The sequence below is a fragment of the Tachyglossus aculeatus genome, chromosome 6 (assembly GCF_015852505.1).
Source record: "Tachyglossus aculeatus isolate mTacAcu1 chromosome 6, mTacAcu1.pri, whole genome shotgun sequence".
Taxonomy (NCBI): domain Eukaryota; kingdom Metazoa; phylum Chordata; class Mammalia; order Monotremata; family Tachyglossidae; genus Tachyglossus; species Tachyglossus aculeatus.
In genome coordinates this window covers 2556323-2584320 of record NC_052071.1, presented here as the reverse complement: position 1 = coordinate 2584320, position 27998 = coordinate 2556323, and the positions used below count along the sequence as shown (strand labels likewise).

The following is a 27998-nucleotide window of genomic DNA, read 5'->3' as shown; positions in this document are numbered from 1 at the left end:
ACCCGCGATGAGGTAGGGCCCGCTCCCGGCGCGGCACCGGCCCGGGGCGCCCAGGGCAGCAGGGCAGAGGCGCCTTCCCGCCCGGCCGCCGGCATGTCTTAGGGAGGAGCGGCCCGAGCCGCGAAGCACCATGTTCGGGAGCTGCCTGGTGGACCAGGACCCCGCGATGTACCCGGGCTCGCTGCGGGCCGGCGGTGGCGGTAGTGGGGGGCCCCTGCCCGGGCAGACTTTCGCGCCCGGCCCCTCGTACGCCGACTACATGGGCTACCCGTCCGGCCCCGGCCTGGACGGCCCCGGCCAGCCCCCCGCGGGGTGGGGGTCGCCCTACGGGGCCCCCCGGGAGGACTGGGGCGTCTACGGGGCCGGGCCCTCCTTGGCCTCCGGCGCCCCCGGCCCGCCACCGCCCCCGGCTCCTCCTGCCCCTGCTCCTCCTCCTCCTCCTCCTCCACCGCCGCCCCCCGGCCCGGGGCCCTACGGCTCCCCCGACTACGGCGCCCTGTCCGGGCCCGGGCCCGGGGGTCTGCCGCCCGTGGACGCGGCCGGCGCCGACCCTCTGCCCCCCGCCGGGCAGAGGCACACCGCCTACGAGTGGATGCGCAGGACCGTCCAGTCCGCCGCGGGCACAGGTAAGCAAGGGGGGCACCGGGGCCGGGCCAATTTGCCGACGCCCTTCGCTCAGCCTTCCCCAGATTGGCGACCGTTGCGACGCTCCAGCCCAGAGGGAGCTGTACGGTGATTTTCACACACCCCCTCGCCCCTCACTTGAAGGTTTCACACCCACACACGAACGTGACGGTTCCTTAAGGTCTCTCGGGGCAGAGGGAGGCCTTGAGATTGAGGAGACCTGATTTTCACTAGGGCAGGTTCTCTTGCCCTGTTACTCCCTGAAAGGGATTTCTCCAAGCCCAGCGGCCTGGTGGGCAAGCGGAAAACCCTAGCGAATCCTTCACCTGGCCCAGGCCTACAGGGAAGGGGGAGCCTTCCCTCTCATAATAATAATGATGATGGCATTTGTTAAGGGCTTACTACGTGCAGAGCGCCGGGGGGATACAAGGTGATCAGGCTGTCCCCCGTGGGACTCTCAGTGTAACTCCCCATTTTACAGATGAGGTAACTGAGGCTCAGAGAAGTTAAGTGACTTGGCCAAGGTCACACAGCAGACATGTGGCGGAGACGGGATTAGAACCCATGACCTCTGACTTCCAAGCCCGGGCTCTTTCCACTGAGCCACGCTGCTTCTCATAGCGAGCCGGGGACAAAGTCACACACACTTCATTCGGTCTCTCGCAGAAGGAGGCCCCTCCCCGACCCCCTGTCTTGAATTTCCTCATCTTCCCTTATTATAAAATAACTGCTCATCCTCCACTGAAGGCCCTGTAAGTCCGAGACAACACGCTGCACGTCCCAACCGAGAAAGCGTCCAGGGAAGTCTGGTTGGGACGAAGGAATCTTTGTTTGAGGCGCTGGGCTTTCACAGGTGTGCTCAGTTGGGGTCTTCTCCATTCAGCCTGGAGCTCGCTGTCATTAGGAGGCTGGAGAACGTCTTTCTCGGAAGGAAGTGACTTGCGCCGGTTGACCGCAAGTGCAGAAAAATGATCCACTTCCTCTTCGACCCCAGACCTTCTTATAACAAATATTAGAGATCTGTGTCGAAGAGAAGAGTCCCTTAATGGGTGTCCAGCCCTGCCCCTCTGTCAGCACAATGCAACCTTGGGTGTGTGCTTGGGTCTTTCATTTGCAGGCAGTCGATCATATTTACTGAGCACTTACTAAGTGCAGAACACTGTACTAAGAGCCGGGGACAGTACAATATAACAATGTAACGGATATATTCCCTGCCCACAACGAGCTTACAGTCTAGAGACACTTATGTTTACTCTCACTTCTACCAACCCCACCTCCGAGTGGGTTAACTTGAAGCCCGACCAGGAAGAAAAAATGCTGTGAATTTTTTCCGATGTTTTGTGTGATCATCCTAGGAACAAGGGGATTGGGCTAGAGGCTCAGATTTAATAGAAGCGACCAGTCAATTGTAAGTCAAAGGAATCTACCTGTCTCTGAACCCGCCATCATCACCCTCCCAGTATCAGAAGAAATAACAATCGTGGTGTCTGTTCCACGTTTACTCTGTGCCAAGCACTAGATAATAATAATGATGGCATTTGTTAAGCGTTTACTATGTATAAAGCACTGTTCTAAGCGCTGGGGAGGATACAAGGTGATCAGGTTGTCCCACATGGGGCTCACAGTCTTAATCCTCATTTTACAGATGAGGTAACCGAGGCACAGAGAAGTTAAGTGACTTGCCCAAAGTCACACAACTAACAAGCGGAGGAACTGGGATTTTACTGGTACAAATTTACTATTCTATTTTTTTTTTGTTAATTTATTTTGTTTTGTTGTCTGTCTCCCCCTTCTAGAAGGTGAGCCCGTTGTTGGGTAGGGACCTTCTCTATATGTTGCCAACTTGTACTTCCCCAGCGCTTAGTACAGTGCTCTGCACACAGTGCTCAATAAATACGATTGAATGAATGAATTAGAACCTCTGACTCCCAAGCCCGGGCTCTTTCCACTGAGCCACGCTACTTAGAATCAAGGCAGAACAAACGCTGTCTCTGTCCCACATAGGGCTTACAGACTGAGGAGAGAAAACAGGAATTGATTAACAGGTGAAGATATTGGAGCACAGAGAAGTGAAGTGATTTGCCCAAGGTCACACATCAGGCAAGCGGCAGAACCGGGATTAGAGTCTAGATCTTCTGATTTATTCTCCTAGATCCCAGTTATTTCTAAATATACGTAAGGGCTACAGGTTCCAAGGCCTTGGGGAGAAAGAAACAGGTGGTCTTAGTATTTCAGAACTTTCTGTTATTCATGGTGGAGAACCCCGTTCTGCCGGAAACCCACCCCGTAAAAGGAGAACCGCAAGGAACCGCAGCAAAGAAAAAGAACTTGGAAAGGGAAAAGTGTTATATCCACAGGGGAGCATTGTTATCCCAAGCAGAGAAGTCACTGGCTAGGATCACTCTGCTCGAAATTGTTGCGAGAACTACAGAGAGCCCTTTTCAAACCAAGATAAATCCTGTCGCGTTTCCCTCTCAGACGACCTATTGCAATCGGGTCTCTATCCCGGGGTCTTGCCCTCCTCGCTGGCTCAGTTACACATATGAGTGGAGAGGTGAGGAATTCGCACCCGGATTTGCCCAAAATACCGAAATCGGGTTCAAGTGCAGGGGAATTTAAGATCGTAAAGCGGGTGTTGCTTCTCTATGGCGTTGGGGGTTCCCCTTTGTAGAAGGTGTGATGAAATCTGGGGGTTTAGAAGAATGGCTCTCGGGCTGATCTGTTGAAAGCAAGAGTGGTTTGGGACCAAAAGAGTAGGTGTTTATCTTAAGAGAAGATTTTTAAATGGAAGACTTCTCAAATACCTCTAAGCTTGTTCCACAAAGGTCAGTTGAAGAGGAGAGAAATAGGCAGGCTAGACAGTCGGCAGCATATCCGGGTTAAAAAAATATTCCAGGATTTGTTTTAAAAATTGGGGGCTGCGGAGGAAAAAACAGCATGGCCAAGTGGAGTCAAAACCTGGGTTCTAATCCTGGCTCTCTCACTTGCCTGCTCGGTGACCTCAAGTGAAACATTTAACTTCTCTGGGCCTCAGTTTCCTCCTCTATAAAATGGAGATTCAATACCCGTTCTCCCTCCCACTTCATTCATTCATTCAATTATATTTATTGAGCGCTTACTTTATGCAGAGCCTGTACTTCTTGTGTTCTGAGCCCTATATCAGGCAGTCAATCGTATTTATTGAGCACTTAGTACAGAGCACTGTACTAAGCGCTTGGGAAGTACAAGTTGGCAACGTATGGAGACGGTCCCTACCCAACAGTGGGCTCACGGTCTAGAAGGGGGAGACAGAGAACAAAACCAAACATATTAACAAAATAAAATAGAATAAATATGTACAAGTAAAATAGAGTAATAAATCTGTATAAAGATATATACATCTATCCAGGTGCTTTGGGGAGGGGAAGGAGGTAAGGCGGGGAGGATGGAGAGGGAGAGGAGGGGGAGAGGAAGGAAGGGGCTCAGTCTGGGACCGTGCCCTCCCCCAGGGCAGAGGATGGATTATCCCTGCCTCCCGCCTTCACAGGGCGCATTATTCGTATTTCCCGGCTGCAGATGGGGCAAGGGACTGGGCCCTACCAGATTATTTTGTATCTACCCCCTTGTTTTAGTAATAGTTTAACAGAGACAATTGTTATTGTCTCAGCCCCAAAGCCCTTACCTGTAATTTATTTATATTAATGTCTATCACCCATCCTAGACTGTAGACTCCAGACTTCTCAAGGGGAGGGAACGGGTCTACCCCCTCTGTTGTACTCCTCCAAAAGCTTAGTACTGTGCTCTGCACACAATAAATGCCTAGGTACGCCTTGATCAAACCAAACCCCGTCGGGAGAACCTTACAATCTAGCAGGACTCCTCTTTCAGACTTTCGCCGTTTCTGAACTAGCTCTTAATCCAGTTGTTCAGAGCTTCCCGCATAGATCATCTTGTCATTTTGTAGGGAATCACCCAACCTTTCTTTTTGCATTTGACCTCTTCCTTTAATCGTTTCTTCCCCGAAATAACTAGGCTAGAAGGGCTTTTGTTGGTATGTTTGCTTCTGTTCTCTGTCTCCCCCTTTTAGACTGTGAGCCCACTGTTGGGTAGGGACTGTCTCTATGTGATGCCAATTTGTACTTCCCAAGCGCTTAGTACAGTGCTCTGCACATAGTAAGCCCTCAATAAATACGACTGATTGATTGATTGATTTTGGAAAACCCAGAGCGTGTGAGAGGGGAGCGCGAAATTGTCACTCCCGGGATTGGAGAACATCGGTTTCAGTCCATCACTGGTACTTATTGAGAGTTTATAGTGTACACAACCCTGAACTAAGCGCTTGGGCGAATCCAATACAACAGAGTTGGCAGATGGGTTCCCTCCCCATAGCCGTCGGTTTTCTTTCCCGTGTCTCTCCATTCGGTCAAATGTTTTGCTCGTGTGAATCCTGGGCGAAAGGAGAGGGTGAATAAAGTCGCTGCAGCGGCCAAAGCCCGATTCCGCCCGCAAAAACATTTGTTTTCCATCTGGGGGAGAACTCCTACAGCACCTCAAAAAGGGGCAAGACGTAATTACTGTCCTTATAGTATCACGAGAAGCAGCGTGTCTCAGTGGAAAGAGCGCAGTCATGGGTTCCAATCCCGTCTCCGTCGCTTTTCAGCTGTGTGACTTTGGGCAAGTCACTTAACTTCTCTGTGCCTCAGTGACCTCATCTATAAAATGGGGATTAAGACTGTGAGAGCCCCACGTGGGACAACCTGATCACCTTGTATCCTCCCAGCGCTTAGAACAGTGCTTCACACATAGTAAGGACTTAAATGCCAATATTATTATTATAGGTGTCTGCCAACTCTGCGGCAGTGTGCTCTCCCAAACGCTTAGCACAGCGTTCTGCACACAGTAATCGCTCGATAAATACCACTGATTATAGAATAGCCTGTTCCGGGGGGCATGGCTTGAACAGTAAACGAGTGCGCTGACGTTTAATGATCGGCTCTTGCTTGTAAGCAGCGGGTAATTTGTGTTTTCTCCCTTCTTCGGAGGCCGTCCCATCCAGGACCGGCCGTAAATTACGCTCTACACAAAAATTGTGGAAACTGCCCTCAGCTGAGCTCTTAAAAATGGAATGGGGAGGAAGAAAGCGAGCACCGGGGCCCGGTTCTCATGCTAATTCATTTCTCTTTGTACACGAGTTGTGAGGTCTATTTTTTCCTGAGCTTCATTGTCTGCGGGTTTGAGGTCTATCTGTCATATTGAGGCAACAGACCCTTTTAACACTTCTTTCCGCTTTGATATGCAGCCTGGTCTCTTCCTTGTCCCTCCTTTCTTCGGGGGTTATATTGCCGGAAAGGGTGATGATTTTCACAGCAAATAAAGAGGCCTTCTCCCTGCTTTATTGTCTTCAGAAGGAGGCTGGGGAGATTTTATTGTCGGGCGGGGGGAGTACAGCCTGCCTAAGACTTCTGGAAAACGGGTTACATTTACGGGATAGTGAAAGGTAGGACCCCCCGCCCCCTCGGGGTTCAGTTTTAACTCTGTTTTCGTTCAGTTCCCGTGTAAGGGCGTCGCTTGGGGTTGGGAAACGGTGGGGGGCGAAGAAGGTGATTCTGCCCAGCTGCAGCTATTTTTGCAAAAGCAAGAACACTTCAAACGAAGAGAAGAGAAAGCCAACAAAAAAGCAATTTTGCACGATTGCAAAATGCTCCATTTCTTGGAAGATCCCCCCCGTACCCTCCCAATTGTCGTTCGGGGAACCTTCGAGGTTCATATTTTTCCACTTGATAATAATAATAATTGTGATATTTTCGTGCCAGGCACGAAAGCGCCGGGGTGGGTACAAGCGAATCCCACCCGGGGCTCACAATCTCACTTCTTTCCCACCCCACTTCTGCCCCCCACAGAAAGTACATCCTTGCTTCCTATTTTTTAACCAAAAAAGCAAATGTAAGGGATGACATTTTCAAAACGGGAGCGAACTATCCCTTCATCTGCAGTTGCACTCGCTGTTTTCCTGTCCCTTTCTTTCCTGGAGATGAAACAGCTTCTGACATTTGTTTAGGGCTTGTAAATTCCGAACCAATTGGCCTGTGTTTCTGAATGTAAAAAGGCTTCATGATAAGATCACTTTGCGGCCGGCTCTTCTGTGGGGCGTGTGCCCCCATCTTAACACCTCAATGAAGCTTAGGGAACCACTTTAAAGGAGTCTTTGTCCTGCAGTTTGTCCCCAGAAAGTCACATCAAAAACAGCCTGGGAAGATCAGAAGGATTTTACCAACAAAAAGTTAGAGGGGGCGGGGGGAGGGAAGGGGAGAAAAAGGGGGCTGGAGAAAAGAGAGAAAGGGAAAATTTCCTATCCAACTCTGAAAAAGCACTATAGGAAGGGATATCTTCATGGAAACTGCGTTCTGAGCCTCTGAGGACAAACCAATTACTAAGTGTGAATCACCCTTTAAACACCTGGAACTTTTTTTTCCCCTACTTAATCCCACATTCCCTATTTCCCCGGGAATTCAAAATCTTTCCGACTCCCCCAACATAAGGAAACGAGTCGATGTAGTAAAATAAATTTTACTACAGATAACAGATTAACGGGGCTCGTGTAGTAAAATCAACTACAGGCAATACGTGCATGCAATACACACCTTTTAATGAAGCCTTTTTATAAGCGATCGATTTGTGTTCTGTGGAATAAAATCGACTGCACTAAATAATTACCTGTAAAAAAACATATATACCCCTCTTTTTAAAAAAAATTAGTGGCACTTATCAAATGCCTCTTGTAAAATGTAAACAAACCACCCAGACTGCAGAATCCACACCTTGGGAGAAATTCCCCCTTTTAATAATCCCATTGTCCCGCTCCTGAACTTCCTCTACTCTCCACCACCTTGAGATTGAGGATGGCAATTGCTTTCATTTTCTCCTTTAAATAATATTGATTGTATTTATCAATACTTTGCAACCAGCACTTTGGGGAGATGCAAAATAATCACCACAGACACAGTCCATGCCCAACCCAGCGTGGCTCAGTGGAAAGAGCACGGGCTTTGGAGTCAGAGGTCATGGGTTCAAATCCCGGCTCTGCCAATTGTCAGCTGTGTGACTTTGGGCAAGTCACTTAACTTCTCTGTTACTGTTACCTCATCTGTAAAAAATGGGGATTAAGATTGGGAGCCCCCCATGGGACAACCTGTTCACCTTGTAACCTCCCCAGTGCTTAGAACAGTGCTTTGCACATAGTAAGAGCTTAATAAATGCCATTTAAAAAAACCCGGCTCACAGCCCAAGAGGGAGGAAGAACCAGATATTTCATCCCCATTAGAAAGATGAGAAAACTGAGGCCCAGAGAAGGACATGACACAGCTGGGATTAGAACTCACATCCCGTGACTCCCATTCCAAGGTTCTTTCCAACAGACCACACTGCCTCCCCAAACAGTTAAACGGTCTGGCTGTTAGGTTGTGGGCAGGTTCCACCCAAGAAGTGGCTGCATGTTAATTCATTCAGTCGTATTTATTGAGTGCTACTATGTGCAGAGCACTGGGAGATGAAAACCTCTGGAAGTGGTTTTCGCAGCGTGGCTCAATGGAAAGAGCACAGGCTTGGGAGTCAGAGGTCGTGGGTTCTCATTCCAGTTCCACCACTTGTCTACTGTGTGACCTTGGGCAAATCACTTAACTTCTCTGTGCCTCAGTTACCTCATCTGTAAAATGGGGATGGAGACTGTGAGCCCCATGTGGGATAATCTGATTACCTTGTGTTTGCCCCAGTGCTTGGCACATAGTGAGTGCTTAACAAATACCATAATAATTATTATTATTATTATCCACCCCAGCCTGAGTACAATGTCCGGCACATAGCGCTTAACAAATAGCACAATAATTTAAGGGTTGTTTTTTTCCTTAAGTCCTTTGGAATCTGTTGGCCCAGAAAAGACCCTTGAAAGAGGGTAAGTGGCATGGCCTAGTGGATAGAACTTGGGCCTGAGAGTCAGAGGACCTGGGTTCTAATCCCAGCTCTGTCACTTGTTTGCTGTATGACCTTGGGCAAGTCACTTCACTGCTCTCTGCCTCAGTTTCCTCATCTGCAAAATGAGAACTAAGGCTGTGAGCCCTCTGTGGGGCATGGACTGTGTCCAATCTGATTATCTAGTACCTACCTGGTGCTTAGTAAGTGCTTAACAAATACCACTGAAAAACGAAGGGGGTATGCTGAGCAATAAGTCGTGTTGTGAGGCAAGGACAAGAGTTTGTTTAATTTGTGGGGAGGGGCCCCAAGAGGAAGCTGCCATTTTGAGAACAATCTCTGGGGAAGTGTGATGGATCTGATCAGATGACTCTTCCTCCCAACAGGGAAGACAAGGACGAGGGAAAAGTATCGGGTGGTGTACACCGATCATCAGAGGCTGGAGCTGGAGAAGGAATTTCGATGCAACAGATACATCACCATCCGGAGGAAGTCAGAGCTAGCTGCCAACCTGGGGCTTTCAGAGAGACAGGTAACCTCGGAGGAATCTTTCCAGCATCCTCTGGGTCCATTTTGGGAGTCTGGGGAGTGGGTCATACCCAGGAGTTTGCTGGGGAAGGGTGGGGGCAAGCTGATCCCCAACCATAAATAACTCAGAGTCTCTATTAAGCCACCTGCAGATTGGCCTTCGGGTGGGGAGGGGAGAGGAGAAGGAGGTGTGTGTGTGTGTGTGTGTGTGTGTGTGTGTGTGTGTGTGTGTGTGTGTGTGTTTGTGTTGGGGGGGAGGGGGTGAAGAAATCAGTAATGTCAAGGTGGCTGAGAAACTTCCAAGAAGAAGTGTGGGGAAGAACAATTGTTTTCTTTTCATCTTCATTGTCTGCTCACCAGGGGCTGGGCTAGGAGTTATTCAGTAAGGTAGAGCTTGAAAGGCTTGCTGGAGTTACTGGGTCCAACCCCTTGTCTCCAGGCTGATGAGAGTCTAAAGTACGGCCCAGTCTGGCACTGATTCCAGCGCCCAGCATCCTGGGGCTGAGCTGTATGAAAAGTGAGACCAATGCACTTGCCTGGAATTGTAGTCCCAGAAGTCCAAAGGACCACCACGGAGATCCAAGGGTGGACTCCGGCCCCACGGGTGGGACTGTCAGGATGACTCTCCTGTGGTCCCCACAAAATAATAGTAATAATAATAATTGTGGTATTTGTTAAGCACATATTATGTGCCAAACACTATTCTAAGCTCAGGCCTTCCCAGACTGAGCCCCCTTTTTCCTCTCCTCCTCCCTATCCCCCCCACCCTACCTCCTTCCCCTACCCACATCACCTGTATATATGTTTGTACAGATTTATTACTCTATTTTACCTGTACATATGTACTATTCTATTTATTTTATTTTGTTAATATGTTTTGTTTTGTTGTCCGTCTCCCCTTTCTAGACTGTGAGCCTGCTGTTGGGTAGGGACCATCTCTATATGTTGCCAACTTGTACCTTCCAAGCGCTTAGTACAGTGCTCTGCTCACAGTAAGCACTCAATAAATATGATTGAATGAATAAGCACTGGGGCACATACAAGTTAATCAAGTTGGACACAGTCCCTGTGCCACATGCAGCTCAAACTCTTAATCCCCATTTTACAGAAAGATAACTAAGGCCCAGGGAAGTGAAGTGACTTGCCTGAGGTCACACAGCAGACATGTGGCAGAGTCAGGATTAGAACTCAGGTCCTTCTGACTCCTAGGCCCGTGCTGTATCCACTAGACCTTACTGCTTCTCCTCCTGCTGCCTAGAACCCCAGAGAGGTGGGAAGGGTGGGGGTGAGGGTGCTGCACAAACTTGCACTCCCTGATAGAGCTAGAAGGCTGCCACTTTTTTATAGTAGTTTTTAAGGGCTTACTACATGCCAGACACTGTACTAAGCACTAGGGTAATACTACTAATAATAATTATGGTATTTGTTAAGCACTTACTATGTGCCAAACATTGTTCTAAGCGCTGGGGTGGATACATGCATATTGGGGTTGACACAGTCCCTGACCCACGTGGGGCTCACAGTCTCTTCCCATTTTCCAGATGATGTAACTGAGAAGTAAAATGACTTGCCCAAGGTCACACAGCAGACAATAATAATAACAACAATGGCATTTATTAAGCACTTATTATGTGCAAAGCACTGTTCTAAGTGCTGGGGAGGATACAAGGTGATCAGGTTGTCCCACGTGGGGCTCACAGTCATCATCCCCATTTTACAGATGAGGTAACTGAGGCTCAGAGAAGTTAAGTGACTTGCCCAAAGTCACACAGCTGACAAGTGGCAGAGCTGGGATTAGAACCCAGATTCTTCTGACTCCCAGGACTGTGGTTTACCCCCTAGATCATGCTGCTTCACTTAATCCAGGCCGGTGGGCTGGGGGCTAAACCAGTCCAACCACCCAGACAGGGGGAGGCTCCAAGATGGGGTGGATTTGGCACATCTCAGCAGGATGTTCTATTCCCAGCCAGAGAGGTTGCTGGATAACAGGGAAGCAGTGCGGCTCAGTGGAAAGAGCCTGGGCTTTGGAGTCAGAGGTCAAGGGTTCAAATCCCGGCTCCGCCAATTGTCAGCTGTGTGACTTTGGGCAAGTCACTTCATGTCTTTGTGCCTCAGTTACCTCATCTGTAAAATGGGGATTAAGACTGTGAGCCCCCTGTGGGGCAACCTGATCACCTTGTAACCTCCCCAGCACTTAGAACAGTGCTTTGCACATAGTAAGCACTTAATAAATGCCATTATTATTATTATTATATATTCACAGCAGGCTACTGGGATTCTGCAATCCCAACAGCCTTCAGTTGAGCCCTGCGGCTGTTCAGCCAACAATAATAATAATAGCTGTGGTATTTAAATGCTTACTCTGTGCTAGGCACTGTGCTAAGTGCTGGGGTGGATACAAGCATATGGGTTTGGACACAGTCCCCATCCCACATGGGGCTCACAGTCTCAATCCCCACTTTACAGATGAGGGAACTAAGACCCTCAGAGAAGTGAAGTGACTTGCCCAAGGTCCCACAGCAAACAAGTGGCAGAGCCGAGACAAGAACCCAGGTCCCTCTGACTCCCGGGCCTGTGCTCTATCCACTAGGCCATGCTGCTTCTCTATAATAATAATAATGTTGGTATTTGTTAAGCACTTACTATGTGCCAAGCACTGTTCTAAGCACTGGGGGAGATGCAAGGTAATCAAGCTTTCCCATGTGAGGCTCACAGTGTTCATCCCTATTTTACAGATGAGGTAACTGAGGCCCAGAGAAGTTTAGTGACTTGCCCAAGGTCACACAGCTGATAAGTGGCAGAGGCGGGATTAGAACCCATAACCTCTGACTCCCAAGCCCGGGCTCTTTCCACTAAGCCACGCTGCTTCTCTATCTTAACCAGAACCAGACTGGGACTCGGGCTTTGGCTGTGGTCGGGTGGGACAGCCCTGCACCAATAGCTACTGAGTTCCATAGTATGCTCTCTATAATGGTTATTATTATTGCTCCTAATAATACTCATTAAGTGTTTACTAAGTACAAGCACTGTACTAAAAATAAGATAATCAGATTGGACACAGTTCCTGTCCCACAAGGGACTAAGGGGGAGGGAGACAGGTGTTTAAAGATCATCATCATCATCAATTGTATTGAGCGCTTACTGTGTGCAGAGCACTGTACTAAGTGCTTGGGAAGTACAAGTTGGCAACATATAGAGACAGTCCCTACCCAACAGTGGGCTCACAGTCTAAAAGGGGAGGAAAGTCTTAAAGATGAGGAAACTGAGGCACAGAGAAGTCAAGTGGCTTGCCCCAGGTCACACAGCAGGCACGTGATAGAGCTGGGGTTAGAACCGGTGTCTCCTGACCCTCAGTTCCATGTTCATTCCAGTAGACCATACTGCTTCTCCCTGGTTGTAACTAAGGGCAGACACATATTGGCTAAGAGAAATAGAGTGGCCTAATGGAAAGAGCACCGTCCTGGAAGCCAGAGGACATGGGTTCTAGTCCTGGCTCCTCCGGTTGCGTGACCTGGGACAAGTCACTTAACTTCTATGTGCCTCCATTTCCTCAACTGAAAAAATGGGAATTCAAGACCTGCTTTCCCTCATACTTAGACTGTGAGCCTCATTTGGGACAGGGACTGCGTCTGGACGGATTAATTTTTTTTAGTGGTATTTAGGTGCTTATTATGTGTCAGGCACTGTACTAAGAGCTGATCTACCCCAGCACTTAGAACAATGTTTGACACATAGAGTTTAACAAGTACCTTTTTTCATAAAAAGCCATGTTTAATTTGGTATGAAAATGCTGATTCTGCTGTGTTCCCTGAATTGATGCTCCCTACGGGCTTCTGTCACCACCCTTGTGCTCCTGAGCAATAGACTGCTCTGCACTTCAGAAAAATGCTCCCCTCTTAGGGCAGTAAGGGGGCAAGCAACCAGAAGGGAAGATAGTGTCTTTGACTGTAGAAATTTCCATAAAGTGGGGTAGGAACCTTGGGAATGAACGAAAAGGGGTGGGGGCAGGGGAGACAGCTAAGGAACCTAGATCAGGTCTCCTTTTTTAATGTTACTTGCTTAAACATATTATGTTCCAGGCATTATACTAAGCTCTAGAGTAAATGCAAGCTAATCAGGTTGGACACAGTCTACACCCATTTGGGGCTCACAGTCTTAATCCCCATTTTGCAGATGAGATAACTGAGCCACAGAGAAGTGAAGTTACTTGCCCAAGGTCACACAGCAGATATGTGGCTGAGGGGGGATTAGAACCCAGGTCCTCTGACTCCCAGGCCTGCCGTGCTCATTCCATTAGGCCACAGTGCCTCCTTCCCAGGTCCAGAGAAATCAGTCAGGAGCTCCAGGGAAAATTAGCAAGGGAGCTAATTGGAAATTTCATCTGTTCTGCCTCTATCCCCCTGGGACTCTTCTGGCTGGCAGGTGCAGGGAAAGAGGAGAGCCTCTAAGGTCAGAGAAATTCACCTGAGCTCCTTCTAGGCTTCCTCTGTTTGAACCCTCACTCTGAAATGCTGCTCTGTATCAAGCAGAAAGGATTCTAAAAATAAGAATCAGTGGTATTTAAGCGCTTACTATGTGCCCCATGAGAAAAGGTAGTCCCCATTTTAAAGCTGTAGTAATAATGGTACTTGTTAAGTGCTTACTATGTGCCAAGCATTGTTCTGAGCACTGGGGTAAATACAAGGTAATCAGGTTGGAAACAGTCCCTGTCCAACATGGTGCTCACACTCTTAATCCCCATTTTACAGATGAGGTAACTGAGGACCAAAGAAGTTTAGGTAATTTGCCCAAGGTCACACAACAGGCAAGTAATAATAATTCTGGAATTTAAGTGCTTACTACGCACAAGGCACTGTACTAAGCACTGGATACAAGCAAATTGGGTTAGATACAGTCCCTGTCCCATGTGGGGCTCATAGTCGCATCCCCATTTTACAGATGAGGTAACTGAGGCACAGAGAAGTTGTGAGTTGCCCAAAGTCACACAGCTGACAAGTGGCAGAGCTGGGATTTGAACCCAGGACCTCTGACTCCAAAGCTCGTGCTCTTTCCACCGAGCTACGCTGCTTCTCTTCCCAAGGTCACGGAAGACAAGTGTCGGAGCCAGAATTAGAACTCATGACTTTCCGACTCCCAGGCCCGTGCCCTATCCACTACGCCATGCAGAGCCAGGATTAGGGTAGGGACCGTCTCTATATGTTGCCAACTTGTACTTCCCAAGCGCTTAGTACAGTGCTCTGCACACAGTGAGCGCTCAATAAATATGATTGATTGATTGATTAACCCCTACCCCACCTTCCTGTTCTTTCTCAGTTCCCACCTCCCAGCCCCCGCTTCCGGGCCACTGATACTTGACCCTGCTGCTCCTCCCCTTCTAGGCTGTGAGCCCGTTGTTCGGTAGGGACCATCTCTATATGTTGCCGATTTGTACTTCCCAAGTGCTTAGTACAGTGCTCTGCACACAGTAAGCGCTCAGTAAATACGATTGAATGAATGAATGATTAGACATTAGAGAGTCTCCAGCCATACAAATTCGTTGCTGAGAGAGGTTCACAGGATCACCGAATTTGAAAGGTGGAAGGGAAGACTGGAGGTCATTAAATCCATCCCCCTGCCTGCAGCTCCCCTCTTAATTGTTCCAGATCAGAGGTGAACAGCAGGATTGTCCCCCACCTTGAGGGCCCCACCCACCCAGGCCAGCAGTTGCCACCACCTTGGGATGTGAGCAGCAGGAAGATGGGCACTGAGTCACAGGTGCCCCAGGCAACCCAGCCCACACTGGGAGTCCCAGTGTCCACCAATCTGGAGGATCGGGTGAGGACCTGGGGGCCTGGGGCTATCCCCCACTGGGGAGAAATCACCAGATGATTTAAATAATAATAATAATGGCATTTATTAAGCGCTTACTATGTGAAAAGCACTGTTCTAAGCATTGGGGAGTTTACAAGGTGATCAGATTGTCCCACGTGGGGCTCACAGTCTTAATCCCCATTTTACAGATGAGGTAAGTGAGGCACAGAGAAGTTCAGTGACTTGCCCAAAGTCACACAGCTGACAAGTGGCAGAGATGGGATTTGAAACCCTGACCTCTGACTCCAAAGCCCGTGCTCTTTCCACTGAGCCACGCTGCTTCCCCCTTTTGACCTTTTAAAGGTCAAAAGGCCTTCCTATAAACCATCCCCACACATCTGGTAGGTGCCCCTCCCCCATCCCCCACCAGGGACACACACCTGCTTTTTTGAATGGTATTTGTTAAGCATTTACGATGTGCCCGGGCACTGTACTAAGCACTGGGATAGATACCAGCTAATCAGGTTGGACACAGTTCATGTCCCCAAGTCGCTTAACTTCAGTTACCTGGGCCTCAGTTACCTCATCTGTAAAATGAGGGGTTAAGTCTGTGAGCCCTATATGGGACAGGGATTCATTCATTCATTCAATCATATTTATTGAGCGCTTACTGTGTGCAGAGCACTGTACTAAGTGCTTTGGAAGTACAAGTTGGCAACATATAGAGATGGCCCCTACCCAACAACGGGCTCACAGTCTAGAAGGGGGAGACAGACAACAAAACAAAACATGTAGAGAGGTGTCAAAGTCGTCAGAACAAATAGGATTGTGTCCAACCCACTTGCCTCGTATCTACCCAAGTGCTTAGTATATGCCTGGCACATAGTAAGTGCTTAACAAATACCACTATTATTATTATTATATATAAATACTAATAATAATCACCCCAATTTTACAGGTGAGGTTGTGAGGCACAGAGAAATGAAGTAATTTGCCCAAGGTCACACAGCAGATAAATGGCAGATCCAGGATTAAAATCCAAATCCTCCGACTCTCAGGCCAGTGTTTTGTATAGTAAGTCAGGCTGCTTGAAGTGGTATCTCCCTTGTTGGTCCATTTCATATGTTCATTAGCTCATAATCCTGGAAAGTTCTTCCTTGAGTCTAACTGTGTTCCTTGTTGCTGCAATTTCAATCCCAGTTCCCCTTGCAAGGCCACTTCATCCCACAGCCTTCCCTTCCAAATCGTCCCCCTCCCCTTCCATCTGGCCAGCGGAGCACACTCTCTGCGAGCCCCAACTCATCACCCCCTCCCCATCCTGTCCTGTTTCAGGTGAAAATCTGGTTTCAGAACCGCCGCGCTAAGGAGAGGAAGATGATCAAGAAGAAGATTTCACAGTTTGATGGCAGCGGGGGCTCGGCCCAAAGTGACTCCGGCTCGGTCAGCCCTGCCGAGCTGCCGAGCTCTCTGTTCCCGCCGCCCCACGCCATCCGGGAATTACAGCCCATCGAGGTCCACCAGGTGATCATCTCAGAGTAGCGGAGCGGTCAGTCAGAGGGCCGGCACCAGTCAGCAGAAGGACAAACCTCGCTGTGGACTACTTGGACAGGCCGTTGGAAGACGATCCCTCGGGGCATCCCCTTGGCTAGCTACCTCCCCTCCAGGACTCCCAGTCCACAGGCCTTTAGCTCCAGATCCCGGCGAAGAGTACCTCCCGCAGGCGACTGGAAGCTGCCCGTGAGCTGGATGGGGCCAAGGACTGTTCCGATGCTTTGCGGCCTCTCTGCTGGGAGGGGTGTCGGTATTTGTGTGTATGTGTGTGTGCGTGTGTGTGTGTGTGTGTGTGTGTGTGTGTATGTATGTTGGTCTCTTCTCGTGCTGTTGTGTTTCTTCTCCTGTGAGGTTTGAGGAGGCGTCAGTGAGGTGTGTAGGTTTTTCCGGGGTCTGATCTAATGCTGCTGCCACTTCCGAACCGAGGGTCCCCCTGGGCTTGGGACACCATGAGCACCATCCAGCTGATGAAATAAAATCTATTTTTGCCCCCATCCCCAACTGTTCTGGAGCGGGCCCAGTCTTCTAAATGCAGTGGAGTTCTCGACCCGCAGCATCGTTTGTCAGTCCAGCCTCAGCGGGAAGGGCTCGGCAAGGTTTTCCTCTTCCACCCCACCCAGGAGAACTGACACGCCATCAGGAAATGAGCCCCTTCATCTTTTGGCAGTGAGGGGAGTAACGGCTGGCCTGTCTTGCTTCTTATCTTCTCTAGGTCATCTTCATTCCCAATATGTTGACTCTGCAGTGCTTTTGCATATTTTGCTTCACTGATACAACTTGGGGAAGCAGGTATTACTGCCCTCACTGTACAAGTAGAGAAACTGAGGCCCAGAGAGGGTAAGCAGCTTGCCCAAGGTCACACAGCAAGCATGAAGACACATTGAAAAGAATAAAGGGAAAGTTAGAGATTTCATTTTGTTTCTTCATAACACTACAGTACCTGTCTCATTTCTTATCTAATGGAAAGGGGGTTGGAAAAGGAAAATTTTTCTGTCATTCAGCTATCTGGACCAGAAAACTCTGGGTTGGATCTCGGATTTGGGGGGCCGACGGAGGGGAGGGATTATTTGTGGGCTGCCCAGAGTACCTCCGCTCCCCTTTGCATAATAATAATGGTGATAGTGGTACTTTTCAAGCACTTACTATATGTGCCAAGCATCATTCTGAGCCCTGGGGTCAATATAATACAATCAGATCAGACACAGTCCCTGTCATTCATTCATTCAATCATATTTATTGAGCGCTTACTGTGTGCAGAGCACTGTACTAAATGCTTGGGAAGTACAAGTTGGCAACATATACAGATGGTCCCTACCCAACAGCGGGCTCACAGTCTAAAAGGGGAAGACAGACAACAAAACATATTAACAAAATAAATAGAATAGTAAATATGTACAAGTAAAATAGAGTATTAAATCTGTTCAAACATATATACAGGTGCTGTGAGGAGGGGAAGGAGATAGGGTGGGGGGGGATGGGGAGGGGGAGAGGAAGGAAGGGGATCAGTCTGGGAAGGCCTCCTGGAGAGGTGAGCTCTCAGTAGGGCTTTGAAGGGAGGAAGAGAGCTAGCTTGGTGGATGTGCAGAAGGAGGGCATTCCAGGCCTGGGGGAGGACGTGGGCCGTGGGTCAACGGCAGAACAGGCAAGAACGAGGCACAGTGAGGAGGTTAGCGGCAGAGGAGCAGAGGGTGTTGGCTGGGCTGTAGAAGGAGAGAAGGGAGGTGAGGTAGGAGGAAGGGAGGTGAGGTAGGAGGGGGCGAGGTGATGGAGAGCCTTGAAGCCGGGAGTGAGGAGTTTTTGCCTGAAGTGTAGGTTGACTGGTAGCCACTGGAGATTTTTGAGGAGGGGAGTAACATGCCCAGAGCGTTTCTGCACAAAGACGATCCAGGCAGCGGCGTGAAGTATGGATTGAAGTGGGGAGAGACAGGAGGATGGGAGATCAGAGAGGACGCTGATGCAGTAATCCAGTCAGGATAGGATGAGAGATTGAAACAGAAGGGTAGCAGTTTGGATGGAGAGGAAAGTTCGGATCTTGGCGATATTGCGGAGGTGAGACCGGCAGGTTTTGGTGACGGATTGGATGTGAGGGGTGAACGAGAGAGCAAAGTCGAGGATGACACCAAGGTTCTGGGCTTGTGAGACGGAAAGGATGGTAGTGCCGTCAACAGTGATGGGAAAGTCAGGGAGAGGGCAGGGTTTGGGAGGGAAGATAAGGAGTTCAGTCTTGGACATATTGAGTTTTAGATGGCAGGCAGACATCCAGATGGAGATGTCTTGAAGGCAGGAGGAGACACGAGCCTGAAGGGAGGGAGAGAGAACAGGGGCAGAGATGTAGATTTGGGTGTCATCAGCGTAGAGATGATAGTTGAAGCTGTGGGAGCGAATGAGTTCATCAAGGGAGTGAGTGTAGATAGAGAACAGAAGGAGACCAATAACTGACCCTTGAGGAACTGCTACAGTAAGGGGATGGGAGGGGGAGGAGGAGCCCGCAAAAGAGACTGAGAATGAATGGCTGGAGAAATGAGGAGAACCAGGAAAGGACAGAGTCTGTGAAGCCAAGGTTGGATAGCATGTTGAGGAGAAGGGGGTGGTCCACAGTGTCGAAGGCAGCTGAGAGGTCGAGGAGGATTAGGATAGAGTAGGAGCCGCTGGTTTTGACAAGCAGGAGGTCATTGGTGACCTTTGAGAGGGCGGTTTCGGTGGAACGTAGGAGACGGAAGCCAGATTGGAGGGGGTCGAGGCAGCAGATGTGGACAATTCGTTCAAGAAGTTTGGAAAGGAATGGTAGGAGGGAGATAGGGCAATAACTAGAAGGGGAGGTAAGGTCAAGAGAGGTTTTTTTTAGGATGGGGTAGACATGGGCATGTTTGAAGGCAGAGGGGAAGGAACCAGTGGAGAGTGAGCGGTTGAAGATGGAAGTTAAGGAGGGGAGGAAGGACGGGGCAAGAGATTTCATAAGATGAGAGGGAATGGGGTCAGAAGCACAGGTGGCCGGAGTAGCACTTGACAGGAGGGAGGAGATCTCATCTGCAGGTACTGCTGGGAAGGATGGGAGAGTATCGGAGAGGGTTGAGAGCTGGTGGGGGGGGGGGGGTTGGAGAAGGTGGAGGAGTGATTTTGGGGAGCTCAGACCTAATGGAGTTAATTTTACTAATGAAGTGGGAGGCCAGGTCATTGCGGTGAGGGAAGGAGGAGGGGGAGAAACAGGGGCCTTGAGAAGGGAGTTAAATGTAGGGAAGAGCTGATAGGGATGATGTGCATAGGTGTCAATAAGGGAGAAGAAATAGTTTTGTCTGGCAGAGGAGAGGGCATGTCCCACAAGGGGCTCTGTCAAAACAGGAAGAAGAATGGGTCTTTAATCCCTATTGTACAGATGAGGCACCTGAAGCCCAATGAAGTGAAATGACCCACTCAAGGACAAACAGCAAGAAAAATGGCAGAGCAGGGATTAGAACCCAGCTCCCCTGACTTCAAAGCCTGTGCTCTTTCCATAAGGCTACCCTGCTTCGCTCTTCAGGCTTTCCTGCCTGGAGTTCTGGGGTCACCCTGAGACCTGGAATGGAGCGGGTGGGGTTTGGGTTAAAGAATCTCATGTTCTCTTTGGCAATCAGGTGTGCTGATGTCTGGTTTCCAGGTGAAGACGTCAAAGGATGGGCTGGCCCAGTTTAGACAACAAATTATTCAGCCCGTAGCATTATTAGGCTTTCCCTGTGGGAATTCCTTCTTAATACTAATTGAGCTCCAACTGAGCTCAGGGCAGTGTACTGGACACATACTGTATATAAAGTCCTGAACTGAGCACCTACTTCGTGCAGAGGGCTGAACTAGATGCTTGGGGAAGCATAATAAAAGTAAAAAGTTTCCCTGTCCTCAAAGAAGTTACACTCTAACCGGACAGAAAGATGAAAAACACGTAGAAAAAGTTGGAACAGGAAGAAGAAAATATTGATTTGGTTGTTGGAGACTATGGGTAAATAAATGGAGCATATACATGCTGATAGCCATGTGGGGATGCCTCTTGGGAGTGGTGGGATTTCAGGAGGATTTGATGAAGAGGAGAGCTGTATCCTGACAGACTTGAAGAGGGAGGGAGTTTCCAGCAGGGGAAGGGGACAGGAGAGTGAAGATTAAGTGGCAGTTTTGTATTTTAAGGACATAATTATACAAAGCCTCAGACAATACTGCCTTTCAGCTGAAAGCGTGAGTCCATTGCTGAGGACAGTCCTGCTTTGCCACGAAGAAGGATAAGCTCACTGTGGGCAAGGAATATGTCTACTGACTCTGTTAGATTGTCCTATGAAGGATGTGTGTGTGTGTGTGTGTGTGTGTGTGTGTGTGTGTGTGTACACACTGTTAATAGGATTTTGTAGGAAGTAGTAGGTTGAAAGTTCAAGTCTAAGGTCCTGAATTTCTGTTCAATTCCAAGGGAGGTGGATAATTGCTAGAAGGGAGCGAAGGAGGAGAAGGATGTTTTAGGGAGATAACCCAGACGGCACAGTGTGGTAGGCTCTTCCCAGAAGCAGAGTGGCCTAGAGCCTAGGAGTCAGAGGACCTGGGTTCCAATTCTGGCTCCACCATTTGTCTGCTGTGTGACCTTGGGCATGTCATTTAACTTCAGTGTGCCCCAGTTTCTTCATTGTAAAATGGGGTCTCAATACCTATTCCCCCTCCTATTTAGACTGTGAGCCCCATGTGGGACTGCCTTATCTTGTATCTACCCCAGCGTTCAGTACAGTGCTTAGTAGATAGTAAGTGCTCAATAAGTACCCCTATTATTATTAACAAGGTTTCTTGCTGCTGCTTCAGAAGAGAGGCTGGATTTAGGATCCAGATGTCCTGACTCCAATTGGCCCTGGCCCCACTGAATTGAATTGCAATGCAGCTAGGCTCTGGCAATCACCTCCAATCCTGGGTCACTCACTGAGCTGGCCGTGAGATTCCCAGCAGGCAGTCTAGGGGTAAAGACCATGCCCCCATTGAGGAATGTTTCCCTGGTCTTGTGTTTGAGATCCCTATTCTCGAGGTGGTAGAGCTGGGGAGGGAAGGAGTGGGAAGTGCTCAAAATGGCTCCGGCCCTTTGAAGACTCAGTCACTGGGCTCTCTGTGGCAGGCCTCTCACAAAGTAATCTCTCACGTGGAGCTGCCCAGCCCGCCTGTCTGGAATTGCCTGAGACGATATTATCCACCTGCCTTGGTCTTACCAGTCTGCCTTAAGGCTGTTTGGGTAATGATACCTCTTTAATGAAGGGAGAAGGGGTTATAAAGGCTGACCATTGTGGAGCTACCCTGCTGGCAGGTCTCTTGCACACTGAAAGCTGCCTAAACCCTCCTCCTTCAGCTCCCCACCTAGGTCACGTGGCCAGAGAACAAGAATCCACTAAAGGGCCATAGAGTGACCAGTGCTGACCTAGATGCTTGGGGGGCTGTTTTAGAGAGCTCCTAGGCTGATAGGGGTGATCTCTCTCTCACACATGAGACACACTATCCAAATGGATACAACAGTATCCAAATGGATACTTTTGAAATCTCTTTGACTTCCCTTGGTTCCTGAAGGCCAGAGGCTGAAAACTTGGGCAAACCAAGTGGCTTTAGTGCTGAACATCAGGAGGCAAAAAATCTTTTGCATATGTGAGGATGGGGCCCCAGTTCCTGAGTGACAGCTGCCCAGTGGGCAGGCTTCAGTTCCTGAGTGACAGCCATCCAATGGACAAGACCCAGTTCTGGAGTGATAACTGTCCAGTGAATGGACTTGTCAGTCAGCCAGTCATATTTATTGATTGCTTATTGTGTGCAGCGCACTATACTAAGCACTTGGGAGAGTACAGTATAACAATTAACAGAAGCATTCCCTGCCCACAACGAGCTTACAGTCTAGAGAGGGAGACAGTAATATAAAAAATAAATTACAGATATGTACGTAAGTGCCGTGGGGCTGGGAAGGGGGATGAATAAAGGGAACAAGTCGGCACCACAGACGTGAATGGGAAAAGAGAAAAAGAGGGCTTAGTTAGGAAGGTTATGAGAAGCAGCATGGCTCAATGGAAAGAGTATAGGCTTTGGAGTCAGAGGTCAGGGGTTCAAATCCCGGCTCTGCCAATTGTCAGCTGTGTGACTTTGGGCAAGTCACTTAACTTCTCTGTGCCTCAGTTACCTCATCTGGAAAATGGGGATTAGGATTGTGACTCCCCCATTAGCAACCTGATCACCTTGTAACCTCCCCAGTGCTTAGAACAGTGCTTTGCACATAGTAAGCGCTTAATAAATGCCATCATTATTGTTATTATTATTAAGGTCTCTAGAGGAGGTGTGTCTTCAATAAGACTTTGAAGGTGGGGAGGGCAATAGTCTGTTGGATATGAGGAGGGAAGGAGTTCCAGGCCGGAGGCTGGACATAGGAGAGAAGTTGATGAGAAGACAGGCAAGATTGAGGTACAGTAAGGAAGTTAGCATTAGAGGACAAAGTGTGAGACAGGCCCCAGTTTCATTCATTCATTCATTCAATAGTATTTATTAAGCACTTACTGTGTGCAGAGCACTGTACTAAGCGCTTGGGAAGTACAGTTGGCAACGTATAGAGACAGTCTCTACCCAGCAATGGGCTCACAGTCTAGAAGGGGGAGACAGATTCTAGAAGGAGGAGACAGACAACAAAACAAAACATGTGGACAGGTGCCAAGTCATCAGAGCACATCATTAACAAAATAAATAGAATAGTAAATATGTACAAGTAAAATGAATAGAGTAATAAATCTGTACAAACATATACAGGTGCTGTGGGGAGGGGAAGGAGGTAGGGCGTGGGGGATGGGGAGGAGGAGAAGAAAAAGTGGGCTCAGTCTGGGAAGGCCTCTTGGAGGAGGTGAGCTCTCAGTAGGGCTTTGAAGGGAGGAAGAGAGCTAGCTTGGTGGATGTGCGGAGGGAAGGAATTCCAGGCTAGGGGGAGGAGGTGGGCCAGGGGTCGACGGCAGGACAGCGGGAATGAGGTACAGTGAGTGAGGTGGTTAACGGCAGAGGAGCGGAGGGTGCAGGCTGGGCTGTAGACGGAGAGAAAGGAGGTGAGGTAGGAGGGGGCGAGGTGATGGACAGCCTTGAAGCCGAGAGTGAGGAGTTTTTGCTTGATGCATAGGTTGACAGGCAGCCACTGGAGATTTTTGAGGAGGGGAGTAACATGTCCAGAGCGTTTCTGCACAAAGATGATCCGAGCAGCAGCATGAAGTATAGACTGAGAAACAGGAGGATGGGAGATCAGAGAGGAGACTGATGCAGTAATCCAGTCAGGGTAGGATGAGAGATTGAACCAGCAACAACAGCCATCCATTAGCCAGGCCTCAGTTCTCAAACAACAGCCACCCAATGGACGGACTCTAGTTCCTGAGCGACAGCTGCCCAATGGACAGGCCCCAGTTTTTGAGTGATAGCTGCCTTGTGGTCAGGCCTTAGTCCCTGAGCACAGCCATCCCATCCAGAAAGGGACTCTCCAATGGCACCTCAAAGAGATACTGGCCAATGTAATACTTGAGATTGTGAGCTCACTGTGGGCAGGGAATGTCACTGTTTATTGTCATAAATGTATTTTCCCAAGCGCTTAGGACACTGCTCTGCACACAGTAAGCACTCAATACATATGATTGAATGAATGAATGAATCATACTTCTACCATGGCTGCATTGGATAAACTTTCTCAGGAGGCTCCAACAACTGGCCTCAACAACAATCTTCTTTTCTGCTCCCTCCTCCTCTATAAAAAACAGTCGTGGGTACACCGGACTCTCTAGGAATAGTTGAAGGACACCGTTTCTGGTGGTGATGTCTAAGTGCATGCTGGGAATGCACCACCATTCTGTCCAGGAATTCAGGGATATTATTCTCCAATTATGAGTCCTTTCAGAAGCATCATCATCATCATCATCATCACAATGATGGCATTTGTTAAGCACTTACTATGTGCAAAGCATCATCATCACTCATGTTCCTGTTTGCTCAGGAGAGGGGGCTGCTCTTCTCTCGGCATAGGGCCGCTGACTGAATAAGCAGAATTTGGGGCAGAGGGACAGGCTCATCTTCCTGGATCCTAGTTTGGCTCTGCCCCCAGGGCTGCTGGTTCATTTCCACATCAATGCCCTTTGGGAAGGGCTTGGGGAGGCTGGAGGGAGAAGGGAGGACTCCGCCAGTTGTCAGCTGTATGACTTTGGGCAAATCACTTAACTTCTCTGTGCCTCAGTTACCTCATCTGTAAAATGGGGATGAAGACTGTGAGCCCCCCGTGGGACAACCTGATCAACTTGTAACCTCCCCAGTGCTTAGAACAGTGCTTAGCACATAGTAAGCAGTTAATAAATGCCATTATTATTATTATTATTACTAGGCTCATCTCTCCTGCCCCTGTTGCTGTTGGTCAGAATCTCCACCCTCAAAACAGGAGCCCCTGAGGGAGAGGAAGTGATCCACTAGGCCGGAAGCATGGGGACAGAATGGGGAGGGAATTAATTTGGGAATGGTCAGACCACCATAATTATACACTGGGGCCAGAATTTATCCCTGCTAGCTCCGGTCTTCTAGGAGCTGATTCTGGCCTCTGCCCTTATACACTTGTTCCTTCCAATCAATCAATCAAGAAAGCAAACAATCAGGAGTATTTATTGAGCACCAACTGTGAGCAGAGCACTTGGGAGAGTAAAATACAAAGAGCTTACAGTTTCCAGGGAAGACTGATATTAAAATTAATTTCAAATAGGGGAAATAGAGTTTAAGGATATGTTTGTAAGTGCTGTGGGGCTGGGGTGAGTATCAAAGAAGCAGCGTGGCTCAGTGGAAAGAGCCTGGGCTTGGGAGTCAGAGGTCATGGGTTCTAATCCCAGCTCCGCCACTTGTCAACTGTGTGACCTTGGGCAAGTCACTTCATTTCTCTGTGCCTCAGTTACTTCATCTGTAAAATGGGGATTAAGACTGTGAGCCCCACGTGGGACAACCTGATAATCTTGTATTCTCCCCAGCGCTTAGAACAGTGCTTTGCACATAGTAAGTGCTTAATAAATGGCATCATCATTATTATTATTAAAGGGCTTAAGGGGTACACAGCCAAATGCAGAGTCAATGAAGCAGGGAAAGCAAATGTAGGAAATAAAAAGGCTTATTCAGGGAAGTTCTCTTGGAAGAGATGTGATCTTAAGAGGATTTTGAAGGTGGGGATAGTGGCTGTCTATTGGATATGGAGGGGGAAGGAGTTCCAAGATGGAGGGAGGATGTGGGTGAGGGGTCAGCAGTGAGATAGACGAGACTGAGGGACCGAGGTACTGTGAATAAATTGGAATTAGAGGAACAAAGTGTGTGGACTGGGTTGTAGTTGGAGATCAGCGAGGTAAAGTAGAAGGCAGAGAGCCGAGTGCCTAAAAACCAGTAGAGAGGAATTTCTGTTTGATGCCAAGTGGATGGACAACCGCTGGAGGTTTTTGAGGAGTGGGGAGATACGGATATAAAGGATTTTCAGAAAAATGATCCGGGCAGTAGAGTGACGTATGGATTGGAGAGGGGAGAGACAGTAGTCAGGGAGGTCAGAGAAGAGTAGTCAAGTATTAAGCATTTAACAAATGCCAGGATCGTCAATATCATTATTATTATCATTATTATTATTGTTATTACCAAGCACTAAGTAGAGAGCTCTGTTGCAGTCTGTGCTCCGTCAGTGCTAATGATTAATTCTATTGGCAGAGAGTCAACAAGAAATATCCAGGAATGAAAGATTGCTCCCTGTCTAAGGCTCCTTTATTTTTGGGGGCCTCTACAGCCCCCCTAAATGGTAAGTTCCTTGTGAACAGGGAATGAGTCCACCAACTCTTTCAAGTGCCTAGTGCAGCGTTCCTGCCACAGTAAGTGCTCAATAAATATTCATTCATTCATTCATTCATTCAAACATATTTATTAAGCGTTTACAATGTGCAGAGCACTGTACTAAGCCCCTGGGAAAGTACAATACAATGATAAACAGTGACAATCCCTGTTCACAACCAGCTCACAGTCTAGAGGCAGGGAGACAGACATCAATACAACTAAATAAAATTACAGATATATATGTAAGTGCTGTGGTGCTGGGAGGCGGGGAGGAGCAAAGGGAGCAAGTCAGGGTGGTGGAGAAGGGATTGAGAGATGAGGAAAAGTGGGCCTTAGTCTGGAAGGCCTCTTGGAGGAGATGTGCCTTCAATAAGGCTTTGAAGTGGGGAAGAGTAATTTTCTGGCAGATTTGAGGAGGGAGGGCATTCTAGGCCAGAAGCAGGACATGGGCCAGGGGTTGGTGAGACAGGTGAGATCAAGACAGAGTGGGAAGGTTGGCATGAGAGAAGCGAAGTACGCAGGCTGGATTGAAGAAGGAGAGAAGGGAGGTGAGGTAGGAAGGGGCAAGAAAATAAAGTCAATGGTGAGGCGTTTTTGTTGGATACTGAGGTGGATAGACAACCACTGGAAATTTTTGAGGAGTGGGGTGGCATGTCCTGAACAGTTCTGTAGAAAGATGATCCGGGCAGCGTAATGAAGTATGGACTGGAGTGGGGAGAGGCAGGAGGTTGGGAGATCAATAAGGAGGCTGATGCAGTAATCTAGGTGGGATAGGAATACCATTGATTGATTGATTGATTGATTTAGCTGCATCTCTGTCACCTGATCCCAAGAAAATCTAATCTCCCATGGTCACTTGCTCTCCCCCACCACTCTTACCTACATTACTGCCGAGGTTGAAAGACAGAAAAGAAAAAACAGGGAGAAGGGCAGGAGTGGAATAGCCTCCGGATGTCTCAACCACATTCCTCTTGGAAATGGCCTCCTGCCTCTCCCCCGAGGGTCTTTCTCTTTCTCTCTCTTTCTCCAAGCCACCTGGTCTGGAATTCCTTTGGTCCTGAAATCTCTCAACACATCAAGGTGTTCCAGGCCATCGGCACCTGCCTCCTGTCTGAGGTAGGAGCAGTCAGTTTTCCAGGTCCGGAGGGCTCCTATTTCACTGGCATCAGCAGCCCTGGGCTCTACAACTCAGCAAAGATGGAATCCGGATGGAGAATAATGATGATGGTATTTGTTAAGCGCTTACTATGTGCCAAGCACTGCTCTTGAGTAGAAAGAAGGTAATCAGGTTGTCCCACACGGAGCTCACAGTCTTCATCCCCATTTACAGATGAGGTAACTGAGGCACAGAGAAGTTAAGTGACTTGCCCAAAGTCACAGAGCTGATAAGTGGTGGAGCAGGGATTAGAACCACAACCTCTGACTCCCAAGACCGGGCTCTTTCCACTAAGTCATGCTGCTTCTCATGACCGGGGTGGGGTGGGGGGGCGGGGCAACTAGGACACACAAGGGGTTGAAGCAGCTTCTGTAGGAAATTAGACTGGAAGAGTTGTGACTCTGGTCTGGACAGATGCGGGCTGAGCGGGGATGGGGACTGAAAATTGTGGAACCACTTTAAGGGGATGGATGATGGTTAGGGATGGATGGGGATTTGGGAGCAGCATGGCTTAATGGGAAGAACACAGGCTTGGGAGTCAGAGGTCATGTGTTCTAATCCCAGTTCCACCACTTAT

General features: G+C 48.7%; 1 protein-coding gene across 1 annotated transcript; it reads left to right on the top strand.

The window, feature by feature from the left end:
* The first annotated feature begins 7 nt into the window (after positions 1-7).
* LOC119929956 (homeobox protein CDX-4-like) lies at positions 8-17157 on the top strand. Its single transcript, XM_038748342.1, has 3 exons — positions 8-626; positions 8955-9100; positions 16219-17157. The coding sequence occupies exons 1-3, from the start codon at positions 131-133 to the stop codon at positions 16423-16425; spliced, it is 849 nt and encodes a 282-aa protein (XP_038604270.1). The 5' UTR covers positions 8-130; the 3' UTR covers positions 16426-17157.
* Positions 17158-27998: the final 10841 nt, after the last annotated feature.